The sequence below is a fragment of the Protomyctophum parallelum genome (genome assembly GCF_964188405.1).
Source record: "Protomyctophum parallelum genome assembly, chromosome: 17".
In the NCBI taxonomy this organism is placed as follows: Eukaryota; Metazoa; Chordata; class Actinopteri; order Myctophiformes; family Myctophidae; genus Protomyctophum; species Protomyctophum parallelum.
In genome coordinates, this window is record NC_139719.1 from 40638171 (window position 1) to 40651264 (window position 13094).

Consider the following 13094-nt stretch of genomic DNA (forward strand, 5'->3'; position numbering starts at 1 on the left):
ATCACGGTGTCGGCCATTATCCTCCTGAGACTGTAATAACGGGCCAGTGAACAAGGGAATAACTTCGGTAACAAGAAGACTCACCCCGGTGCGTGCCCGTTTTTCCTCCCGGAATTTTCCCCAGTGAGGGGGATAACTTTGTAATATGCTATTGGCTGTTTGTATTCTTTTTGGAAAAATATAAAAAGATACTCCTGTGGAAAGGCTATATTATATTACTTATATTGACCTTATAAACAATTTAGTATTATTTAGTATATGTAAGGTTTTGCCCCCTCAAATGGTACCTCGTCAGATAATCCCCACATATCCTACAACAACTTCTGTGAACAGACTTCACTGTAGTAGCTTTTCATAAATTATATTTGTACTTAGGCTGTCTGCTGTCATGAAAGTTTATAGTTAGAGAAATTCAAAATCCAGCCATCTGCTGTCCAGCCTCTCCCACCCCTCACTGGGGAAAGTTCTGGGAGGAAAACAGAAACGGGGTGAGTCTTCTTGTATTCATAACTTCAACCATACAGTTACATACAGTACATACAGTAAGGGAATAGAACTTCAACCATAGAGTTACAAACTCAGCATTCTAGATTCCATCTCTCTGGTACACGAGCTGGTCTGCCACACATGATGATGCCAATCTGATTTGTAATCATCTCAATTTGAAAAGTAACAGTGAGACTGTATAATAAGGTCGGATTTATATAATACATTTATAATGCATTATCATACGCTTTGCGCCAAATCGCTTCACCGAAAATAGCCACAGGCTCCAGCAAGCTTGCAGATCAGCTCATTACGATTAAAAAAGTCAAACGCGCACAGACAGAAAGTAGGAAATCCGATCATGTGTCAAATCATGCATCCGACTCAAAACACAGTTTTAAGCTGTGATGAATGATATAGGCCAGGGACTGCAGCACACATATATGTGTGTACATACGGTAAATAAATATTATGTACTTGGCCTGGGCTGGCTTAGCGGTCCAGGCACGTTGGCTGGTAACACAGCATGACAGTGTGTCGTGGGTTCGAGTCCCGATAACGACGATAACTTTGCTGTGTGTCTTCCCCCTCGTCTCTCCCCGTTTCCTGTCTATCTAGTGTACAACTTATCAATAAAGGCAAAAAGATATCTTAACCCATTCTGGGCGGGCACCCCTTTTGGTGTCAGCATCATGTTATGCTTTAGCTATGGAAAAATAGCAGATCTACAAGCTCATATCGCGCCACCGAGTGGCGCGATACGAGCTTGTAGGTCTGCTATTTTTGAAAAGAATCGAAGAACGACTGACATTTTTAGAATCTGATCTCAGGTCAGAATGGGTTAATCAGACACAGTGTGTCCGGCGGAAACCTCGTATGAATCTGATCTCAGGTCAGAATGGGTTAAAATCACACCCGTGTGAAGTAAGTGGTGGGGCTGGGGCGGTTTCCGGCGAGCCGCCCCACGTCCGAAACGGTTGGGAAATGACAGTTACCGACCGTCACACCCAAAACCATCATACAGTACACAAGTAAGACGCGCAAACGCGTGAAGCGAACGCAGCTCGTGTGTGTGTGGTTGTGTGTGTGTGTGCTACAGCTGCGCCCTGTGTGTGTGTGTGTGTGTGTGTGTGTGTGTGTGTGCGTGCGTGCGTGCGTGCCACAGCTGCGCCCTCTGGTGGCGGGCCGGTGGTGTAACAGCGTGACACCACACAGCGTGACACACACACACACAGACACTCAGCCCCTGCTGTCATAGTAAGTGGCTCACTGCGTTCGCAATGACGACTATAAAAACATTTCGTCTCTGGTTAGACACATGATGTGACACGACGAGGCAGACGACACTATAGCGAGCTCAAAGACGGGGCTCCCACCCTTCGTCACCCTGTTATTACTTACAGCTGGTGTCCGACAGGTGAGTTGAGCCCTGGCTCTGTGTCACCAGATCCAACGCAGCGACAGGAACCAGGGCTGACGGACGGATCAGTTTCACCAGCACAATACAGCCTTTAAGGGCCAACACTTTAATGCCAGCCAGCCCTGTCCTTCCTATCCGACCACCTCTCCTTCCTTATTTTCTCCTCGGGTGACATCAGCATCCATCGAGTACCCAAAATGGAACCACAGTTTGCACCGTTTGTGCCCAAATGTGTTCCATTTCTATTCTCTCAATCAGGATTTTAACGTGTCGTGTATAGGAGCGGTTGTTATCAAACGAACATGCTTTTTCTAACTGATCTTGTATTTATTTATCTATTTTGATTCATAATTCGATCAGATGAATCGTGTGTCGTGAAGGGAGTCGGGGGACTCGCTCTTCCGTTGGTGCGTCGCCCAGGTGCAGGCACAATAAACTAACCTTTAACTTCACCAAAACTGTGCCTAAACCTAACCTTAACCCTAACCTCACAAACACTATGCCTATAGCCCTAACCCTAAGGTAAGTGGGGAACATACTAGTACCCGGAAAACATAAAACAAAGGTGGAACGTACGGGGTGTGGGTGTGAGCGTAAAGGGCATGCCTGTGGTTAGTTAGAGCACGGTGTTATGTCACCAGTCCAAACAGGGCAGTGAACTGGACACCTTGCTGTGATGACAGTACTGTATGTGCTGCCATGTCCGCGCACACACACACGCACGCACACACACACACACACACACAGACACACACACACACACACACACAGGCACACGCACACGCACACAGACACGCACACAGACACGCACACACACACACACACAGTAGCCTACAGACTTACAGAGTGACTGCACGGTTCGAGGGGAAATTGCTGACACATCCTTTCAGGGGGGGGGGGTGGGCATTTTAGGGGCAGTGCCTTGGGTCAGGCAGGCTGAGACGAGGTGAAGGGGGGGGGGCCTTAACCCATTCTGACCTGAGATCAGATTCATACGAGGTTTCCGCTGGACACACACTGGTCTGATGAACCCATTCTGAACTGAGATCAGATTCTAAAAATGTCAGTCGCTCTTCGATTTTTCAAAAATAGCAGACCTACAAGCTCGTATCGCGCCACTCGGTGGCGCGATATGAGCTTGTAGATCTGCTATTTTTCAATAGCTAAAGCATAACATGATGCCGACACCAAAATGGGTGCCCGGTCAGAATGGGTTAATGAAACATTTATTATATATTATAAACGACTATTATATATGATCTTAGAATGAAGAGAATATCCTGCACATGATTCGGTTTGATGCTGCTGAGCAAGAGCAGACTCGGCACTAGATCAGGTTTTTTTTTCCTCCTCCCGTTCCGATTCTTTTCCCGATCTAATATATATATATTTGTCTCCACCAGGCCGAAGGCATGGGGGGAGAGTATATTTTGCACTCCGTCCGTCCGTCCGTGTGTCCGTGAGCAGCTAATCTCGGCCACCGTTAACCCGGTCGATGCCATATTTTGCACACACACTCCCTGGATGCCAACGATGAACCTCTGCCCCAAACTTTCCAGAACGGCCTGTTATAGCGCCACCAGGAGGCCGCTTTGTTCAAAACAAGTTTTTGCACAGTACACCTACAGATTTTGTCCAAACATCACGCAAATTGGTACACAGTCTCTCTAGAGCCATTCAACGAAACCGGTCTTTCAGATTTCTCAGACTCCATCCTGATTGGTTAAGATTGGCTTCCAAAGTTCACAGGAGTGCTCAGTTTCAAACAAAATGCTGCAAATCATGAACACATCGTGTGATTTCCGTGAAATTGTGCACGCACATTCCCACTAGGCCGAGGACGAAATGCCACATGAACAATTTCAACTCAGCCTCAAGGTGGCGCTATAACTGGCTGAAAAGTGTTTTTACCTCTAACTGCACGGATCTGTGGATAATTTACTTTTGTTTCCCTTTTATCCAACCACCAGATGAAGGCAAGCTGCAATGTCCTACATTCCTATCCATATCGCCATATAGTACAATATCCAAAATCACAGACACAGTGATGTAAATAGGTTTTCAATGTAATGAGTACCAGGATGCAGGGATGGTCTTTTAGATGAGTCCCAAAGGGACATTTTATGAGTCCCACTTCAACAACGAAAGGAGTCATATTTTGCTTTTTTTTTTTACAAATTGCAGCATTTAACTCCCATTGCATTTTGGTTATAATGTGGTTATATTCATGTAGAAAACAGAAGAAGAAATGATTATAAATAAAGCTAGCAAAAAAAACTAGAATAAAGAACAGTAGTGCATCACGTGGATGCAGAGGTTGTTGTTTTATTGCGTCCCTTAACTATAAACTGCATTTTGGGATGCAAAATGCACCTATTTTAATCTCTGCAAGACAATATCCAGTCTAAGGCCTTGTCCACACGTATCCGGGTAAACGGATAAACGTAGGTTTTTATATGCGTTTTGGGGGGGTCGCCCACACGCAAACGCGTTTTTGGTCCATATAAACGCATCTTTTGGAAAACTCCTGCCACAGTGTATTTTTTTTAAACTCCGCCAGAGTTTTGCATGGGTCTTGCCATTGGTCATATGGACAGAGATTAAAAAAACGTGTCGTATGGACAGAGAGATTTAAAAAAACGAAAACGAAAACGAAAAAGCTAAGTTTATGTAGGTGTGGATGAAGCCTAATATGGAGATAATGTTGATACTAGGGGATGTCCCGATCGATCACGTTATTGTTTTGCTCCCGATCCGATTTCCGATCATTAGGAAAAGGGCGAGATCGGCCCAGATATGCGATCACGTGATGGGATCGGGACCACCTATACCCCCCGATGCAGTAATGTCTTAATACGACATAAGACAATGCTATGAACTGCCAGAGAGGAATCGTCTCTGATAATAAGGATGATACTGTATTGTTCCACAGCGAGACATCTACTTATAGAATAATGACAACTGTCGACACCACAAGTCAACGGTTGTTGTGATGGGGGAGTGGTATAGTACCAACCGAGAGGTATTCTTATCATTAATACGAGCTCCAAAGTCCTGACGTCACTCGCTCAAACCCTGGTCTTGCCTGGTTCACGGAAGTAATAATATAGAATAACATGTGGTCAGCTTAAAATAGTTTCATATTGTGGTCCAAAAATAAACAAGCTGTCTCTGCGTTATTGTCATGGAGGCGTCTCTGTATCGTTCGCGACAGTCAGTCACTCATATATATATAATACAGTCTGTTTCTAGCGAGAATTTCACTAATTCAGTAGCAGTAACAATAGCTTTTCCTCTCAGTCAGTTGATTCTGCATATCCATAATATGAGTGAAATGGCCGGGATGACATGTTTATTTTTCAGCTTGTAGATCGGGCTATTTTCAGCAGGTGTAAAAACAGCCATTACGACGGCATCAAGGCCCGCCAAAAACACATTTTAGTTGACTAAATCAACTGTAGATTTAGTCGACTAAAATCCAATGACATTTAGTCGACTAAAACTAGACACTAAAACATTCCAGGTGACTAAAATGTGACTGAAACTAAATGAAAACTATTGAAGAGAAGAGACTATATATGACTAAAAACTCTAATCAAAATTTGCTGCCAGAAACAACACTGCCCAGAAACAATGTTATTATTATTATTACCTCAGCTGTGTTTTACGGTACACGCTCTGTGAGAGGGTCCATTAAGGACACTTCCCATCCCATCTCAGACCACTCCACTAGGAACATAAAACAGATTGATGGCCGTGCTGACAGGGCAGTAATGGGTGCAACACACTGCTCAGGACAAGGCTACCAGTCAACCTAATTGCTATCGACACGGGGGAGCCCGCCAGTTAAACAAACCAATCGATTGAATTGGTTACAATAAATCGTCAATAATCAATAGTTTTGTGAAATAAATAATCTATCAATAATCTATCCCTATTTTGAGCATGATTTATTTTCTTTTTTTTTATTTACAATTTACAACATCCGATCTGTAGATCTTGTTGTTATTTTCACTATTTCTACATGCCACAGTTGTGTAACTATAGCAAACTGGTTAATACATTCCTTGATATAAAAATCAGCTTCTGGAGACCGGACTGCTACAATATCAGAGATGGAGCGAAAATCAGCTTCTGGAGACTGGACTGCTACAATATCAGAGATGGAGCGGAGAAGATGCAGTGATTCTGGAGACCGGACTGCTACAATATCAGAGATGGAGCGGAGAAGATGCAGTGATTCTCAAACATGTTCATGTCGAGGAGCCCCAAATGCTGGGGGTCTGCTGCTGCAGTATTTGGCTGCAGACCCCCCCCCCCCCCCCCCCAACAGATCTACAAGTTCACGATGCGTCGAATAGCCAAAAACAAAACGCCCCGGACCTGGGTTCCCTCCCCGGAACCCCCTCAAGTACCCCTGGCCTGCATGCCATGGGGGAGCCCACTTTGAGAACCAATGGGTATACATTAGTAGTGTGTCAGTGCCTGTGTGGAGCCCCTCTCTCTCTCTCTCTCTCTCTGTAGGTACAGTAAGTACGTGTCTACTCAGTCTCACACCACCAGACAATGTCCTGTCATCACAATGATGTCACTATGACGATGATGTTTTAAGTTTGTCTTCCCGTCTCATTTCAGGGAGGGAGCCATAGGCGGCGGGTGCGTTTTACCTTTGGGTAGGCTATAGAATTGCGTTGGGGGGGGATTCTCGCGGCCGAGCGGAGCGAGGCCGCCGCCGCGGATTTATTTATTTATTTATTTCCCAGATGGTCTAAAAATGAGTTATTTAGCATACTTTTACCAATGAATTAGCCTATACACAGACAACGACTTTTGGACGTCTTTTTCTCAAGTCTCGAGTCAGTCAGTCAGTGACAGTGTAGATTACCCGGCGGTGTTGGCGTGTTGCTGCCCCTCCGGGAGTCGCGGCTCATAGCTCTCCACAGACGGCACAGAGACAGCAGTCACTCCACTGAACGTGCCAGTGTTGCTGCAGTGGTGTGAACTGTGAACCGTGCGGGCACTGGCGCTGCTGAGTTCTGACACCTTCTATAATGCTGCGCACATATATTATATATATAAAAAAAATACCCAGCATAATTTTTGGGAAGGCTAAGCCTTCCCTAGCCTTATGCACCCGCCGCCTATGGAGGGAGCCCCAGATGGACATACATTTTTAGGCCACAGACATTAGACCCTGATCTCCAACTGTGAAGTCCTGTTATGTTGTGTTGTTATGTTATTGTTGTTGTCCTGTTATGTTGTGCTGTTATGTTGTGTTGTTATGTCCTGTTATGTGTTCATGTGTGTATTGATGCAGTACTAGCATAGGCAGCTAGGCTACACTCTCTCTCAGAGTCAGAGTCACGCTGCAGACAGACCCTAGAATATGGAGGGTCCAACTCTGGTTAGACCCTGACCTGACCCCACAGTGGAAACCAGCGATTTAAATGCCATGATATGTCCCAGTACAGAGTGTGTGTGTGTTTGTGTGTGTGTGTGTGTGTGTGTGTGTGTGTGTGTGTGTGTGTGTGTGTGTGTGTGTGTGTGTGTGTGTGTGTGTGTGTGTGTGTGTGTGCGTGCGTGCGTGTCGTGATGTCTGTCTGTCTAGTGACATATTCATGACCTGCTGCTCAGTCAGTCAGTCAGTGACAGACACAGACTGACAGTGTGTGTGTGACTGTGTGTGTGTGTGTGTGTGTGTGACTGTGTGTGTGTGTGTGTGTGTGTGTGTGTGTGTGTGTGTGTGTGTGTGTGTGTGTGTGTGTGTGTGTGTGTGTGTGTGTGTGTGTGTGTGTGTGTGTGTGTGTGTGTGTGTGTGTGTGTGTGTGTGTGTGTGTGTGTGTGTGTGTGTGTAGCCCACACACTCACCAGATTTGGGTGGATAGCGGTAGACGGAGTTGGACGGGATATCCACCTCTTCCACGCCGACGTTCTGCCTGCTGGTCAGAGCGCCCATTTCCAGCAGAGACGTCGATCGTCAGCAATTACAAAATAATAACAACAACAATAATAATAATAACGACGACGACGATAATGATGACTTTAAAAAAGCACCAACGGAATGATCCCTCCTAGGACAGAACATAACACTGTGCATTGGTGTCGCCGTTGTTGCCCTGCATGTTCAACTGAACAACGTCCCCTCAGTACTAGGCATTCTCATTTATAATCCCACTTCGTGCGTTGTTGTTGTAGCACACACACACACACACACTATACACACACACACACACAACAAGGCCCTTCTTCTTCTTCTTGTGAACGTGCTTGTGGTCAGATCATCAGCTTGTCGTTGTGTTGTTTGCTCTTATGAAAAGAAAAAGACAAGAACACCATCTAGACAATAATAAGGAGACTATAGACAATAATATCCTTTGGTGTTGTTCTTCTGATGGCTGCGGATTAAAAAAGAACGCGACAGTTTCCCCAAGTAGTAGTTTTTAATCTACTGATGATGATGAGGATGAGGATGATGCGTCGACTGTCTGCTGTGGCATAAAGCAAGCCGCATCTCTCTCTCTCTCTCTCTCTCTCCGTGGCCGATGATGATCGATAAATGCTGTATTCGTCTTCTTATGATGCTTGCTAAAGCATTAATATCTAGCAAAATAGCACGTGATCGAAGCAGTTTAAAATTGCGTCCAGTTCGGGATGCTGCCTATAGCCTGACTGACTGTCAGTTTCTGATATCTATATGTCTCTCTCCCCCAGCATTCATGACGTCGTCGGCTATAAATCCCTGCTGTGTGTGTGTGTGTGTGTGTGTGGAGTGGACCGTGTGGGTAGGTTTTGCGCAGTCCTCCTCCTGGCTGGAACTATAAACGAAGAGGCTTCCTATATAAAGCCGTGTGTGTGTGTGTGTGTGTGTGTGTGTGTGTGTGTGTGTGTGTGTGTGTGTGTGTGTGTGTGTGTGTGTGTGTGTGTGTGTGTGTGTGTGTGTGTCTGGTCCCGTCGTCCGTGCGTGTGGTGTGGTGGTCCGCGGACCGCAGTACGACCCGGTGTCGCTCCGAACCTCGACCCAAAGAGGAGCCAAAAAGATAACGCCGATCTACAAAAGCTTGACACTCAATTGCAGCTTGTTGCAGCAGGTATAGATAGCGCTATCTAATCTGTTCCCCCACTGCTACGCCTTGTAGATCTGTGCTGTTGGATGTTTTTTGTTTTTTTTGGTTCAGGTTCAGACAAACGACTCTTTGTTTCTCGCGAGCATAGACTGTTAAAAGCTCGCGAGAGGTTGGGATTTATTAGATGCCATGGCCCAGAAGGATGCATGATGATGATCTGACTGTTGCCTCGCTGTGATTGGGTGCATGGTCTCACTGACTGTTGTCAACTGTTGCCTGTTGTCAGGGCAACTGGCTGCTCATTATTTGTACAGTTCATTCAATACAAGTCAAGTGATTCACATGATTGATTGATTGATTTATTGAATACGTTATTAGTCGTTTAACAGTATGGTAGCCATAGTAAGACATTTGAGCTAAAAAGGACAACACAAAAAAGTCCTGGGAACTTAATTGTTTCCATTGTGGTCCTATGCATTGAATTCATCAACATACAGTAGCATAACACCAACATACAATATCATCAACACAAGTTCTAAGCTCACGTTCTTGATCTTAGTCCAGTTACCCTGGGGTAAACATAGTACCTTTCCTTTCCTTAGTCCAGTTACCCTGGGGTAAACATAGTACCTTTGCTTTGCTTTGCTTACCTCCCCCTTTGGCCTCCTGAAAGATGGATTCTCAGACCTGTTTTGAAGGAAGCCAGTGATCCAAGGGAATCGTGTTTGTTTTGGGAGGTCTGAAGCTTTGTCTTTAGTTACATTAATAATAATAAAGCTTTTATATAGCACCTTTCAAAACAACGGTTACAAAGTGCTTTACAAAAGGAAACAGCAAAAGTAAACAGCACACAAGGGAAAGCAAACAATAATAATACAGGCAATCAATTCCGTACAGAATGGTAGAAACAGGAAGCTAAGGCAGAGTAAACAATCAATAGAACACAACCAGGAGAAATTAGGATTTTTAAGATTTAAAATGTGGAACCGACTCAGCGAGCCTGGTTTCCAGGGGCAGAGAATTCCATAGGGTGTGGGCCCTAAAGGAAAAGGCCAAGCGACCAGTGGAGTTCAGGGGCCCCTTTGGTAGGGCCAGGAGCATTCCATAGGGTGGGGGCCCTAAAGGAAAAGGCCAAGCGACCAGTGGAGTTCAGGGGCCCCTTTGGTAGGGCCAGGAGCATTCCATAGGGTGGGGGCCCTAAAGGAAAAGGCCAAGCGACCAGTGGAGTTCAGGGGCCCCTTTGGTATAGGGCTATAGGAGCATTCCATAGGGTGGGGGCACTAAAGGAAAAGGCCCAGCGACCAGTGGAGTTCAGGGGCCCCTTTGGTATAGGGCTATAGGAGCATTCCATAGGGTGGGGGCCCTAAAGGAAAAGGCTAAGCGACCAGTGGAGTTCAGGGGCCCCTTTGGTATAGGGCTAGGAGCATTCCATAGGGTGGGGGCCCTAAAGGAAAAGGCTAAGCGACCAGTGGAGTTCAGGGGCCCCTTTGGTAGGGCCAGGAGCATTCCATAGGGTGGGGGCCCTAAAGGAAAAGGCCCAGCGACCAGTGGAGTTCAGGGGCCCCTTTGGTAGGGCCAGGAGCATTCCATAGGGTGTGGGCCCTAAAGGAAAAGGCCCAGCGACCAGTGGAGTTCAGGGGCCCCTTTGGTATAGGGCTAGGAGCATTCCATAGGGTGTGGGCCCTAAAGGAAAAGGCCAAGCGACCAGTGGAGTTCAGGGGCCCCTTTGGTAGGGCCAGGAGCATTCCATAGGGTGGGGGCCCTAAAGGAAAAGGCCCAGCGACCAGTGGAGTTCAGGGGCCCCTTTGGTATAGGGCTATAGGAGCATTCCATAGGGTGGGGGCCCTAAAGGAAAAGGCCAAGCGACCAGTGGAGTTCAGGGGCCCCTTTGGTAGGGCCAGGAGCATTCCATAGGGTGGGGGCCCTAAAGGAAAAGGCCCAGCGACCAGTGGAGTTCAGGGGCCCCTTTGGTATAGGGCCAGGAGCATTCCATAGGGTGGGGGCCCTAAAGGAAAAGGCCAAGCGACCAGTGGAGTTCAGGGGCCCCTTTGGTAGGGCTAGGAGCATTCCATAGGGTGTGGGCCCTAAAGGAAAAGGCCCAGCGACCAGTGGAGTTCAGGGGCCCCTTTGGTAGGGCTAGGAGCATTCCATAGGGTGGGGGCCCTAAAGGAAAAGGCCCAGCGACCAGTGGAGTTCAGGGGCCCCTTTGGTATAGGGCTAGGAGCATTCCATAGGGTGGGGGCCCTAAAGGAAAAGGCCAAGCGACCAGTGGAGTTCAGGGGCCCCTTTGGTATAGGGCTATAGGAGCATTCCATAGGGTGGGGGCCCTAAAGGAAAAGGCTAAGCGACCAGTGGAGTTCAGGGGCCCCTTTGGTAGGGCCAGGAGCATTCCATAGGGTGGGGGCCCTAAAGGAAAAGGCCAAGCGACCAGTGGAGTTCAGGGGCCCCTTTGGTATAGGGCTAGGAGTGCTCTCTCGTTATTGTGTCGACCAGAAGCAGAAACCACTGGTTGCTGGAGTATACCATTCTAACAGACTGTCAAAGTTATTTCCACAGAGTCGGCACACGTTGGTTTCTTTCTTAGACGGTGTGGTGGGTTCTTCAGCCATTCTCCTTGTTTTCCTCGCATAGCCTCGTTTGAATTCCACTGGTAATGATTTCCTCACTGTGTTATTTTGAGGGGTGCACACCGCTCAGAGCCCTGACGTCACGTCATTTGGAGCGATCCCACTTTTAGACCAGTGCAGCCCATGCGTAAATCCAGGCTTTCATTTTTCGCACAGACGAAATGAAAGCCTGGGTATCGAGGCTAGGGACAAGATGACGTAAATTTTATATATATATAGGAGGGGCTAGCGCCCCTCGAAAATACAAACAGAACAATTTCATGAAAATGTGAAGGCTGTAGGCTACAGTGATTATACAATGATCCCGATTCCAATGCTTGTTTCCATTGTGATTGGTCCTATATGTGTTCAATTCAACAAGACATACAATAACATACAATAAATCATCAACACTATAGGACAGTGGTTCTCAACCAGTGGTCTGGGGACCACCAGTGGTCCTTGAGGGGGTTCCAGGTGGTCCCCAGCTAAATGGAGAGTTGGTAGATGGACCCCTTATAGAGCTTTAACTCTTGAGAGCGTAGCATGATGCCAAATGGACCCGTATAAGGATCCATTTGGTTTCATTTTACGCTCTCAGGAGTTAAGTTATTGTTAAATATCGTCTTTAATTAATTTACAGGAAGTCTACACGTAGGCCTACAATTACAGAATGTAGAATAATTGTTATTTTGATCAACGTTTGCCTGTTATCTCTCCTAATGGTACCAACATCAATATGGAATTGTGGACAAAATCTTACCCAAGGATAACAAAATATATTTTTTGTTTTGGGTCTGAGAGGCTAAATTTAAATGTCGCCTTGCTTTTCTTTTATTCTCCATTGTTCTGTAAAGCACTTTGAGCTGCATTTCATCATGTCATGAAAGGTGCTATACAAATAAAGTTTTATTATTATTATTATTAATAGGTGGTCCGTGCCGTGGCTCAAATGCTGAACAAATTATGGACCTTAATCAAAAGAGTTGAAAACCACTATGACCTTCTGGGCCATGGGATCGACTACTCCTGAACGTGACCTTGCTAGGAGTGAACCATGGAGCCGACTGCAGTGCAGCGCGACTCGCGAGACCCACCTACTGGCTCTAAAGAGGATTACACACTAGACATGGGATTATTGAATAAAGTTCCACTTTAATGTCCAAAGTTCCAAACGTATCTCAATTTGTGAATTTGAGATACATTTGGACATTAAGTGGAAGATTCTCGAGTGCAATAGTTAGTCAAGTTAATAGAGAGACGATATTATGAGAACGTTTATCCTTTTCTTTGAGATAATAAAGTTGTTGTTTGGAGAAAGTTTCTCATTGTTTTTTAAATAGGCTACTGAATCATCTTCCAATGAATAATTGAATACGAAGGCCACAATGGAAACAAGCAAATTGAAGCAATACATTTCTTTGGGTTTTAAATCCTCTTAGCAGACCTTGAATTGGACTGTACTTTCCTGTGCTTTTTTCTGAAACCCGTTAATAAAGTATTCATTCAATCAATCAA

General features: G+C 45.9%; 1 protein-coding gene across 1 annotated transcript in view; it reads right to left on the bottom strand.

Annotated features, from left to right (window-relative positions):
• Positions 1 to 8928, bottom strand: part of rnf157 (ring finger protein 157) — a 64365-nt gene extending 55437 nt beyond the window's left edge. Inside the window, exon 1 of the mRNA XM_083787626.1 lies at positions 7775 to 8928. Coding sequence (XP_083643752.1) covers positions 7775 to 7862 — 88 coding nt within the window. The 5' untranslated portion in view covers positions 7863 to 8928. The remainder of the gene's footprint in view (positions 1 to 7774) is intronic.
• Positions 8929 to 13094: the final 4166 nt, after the last annotated feature.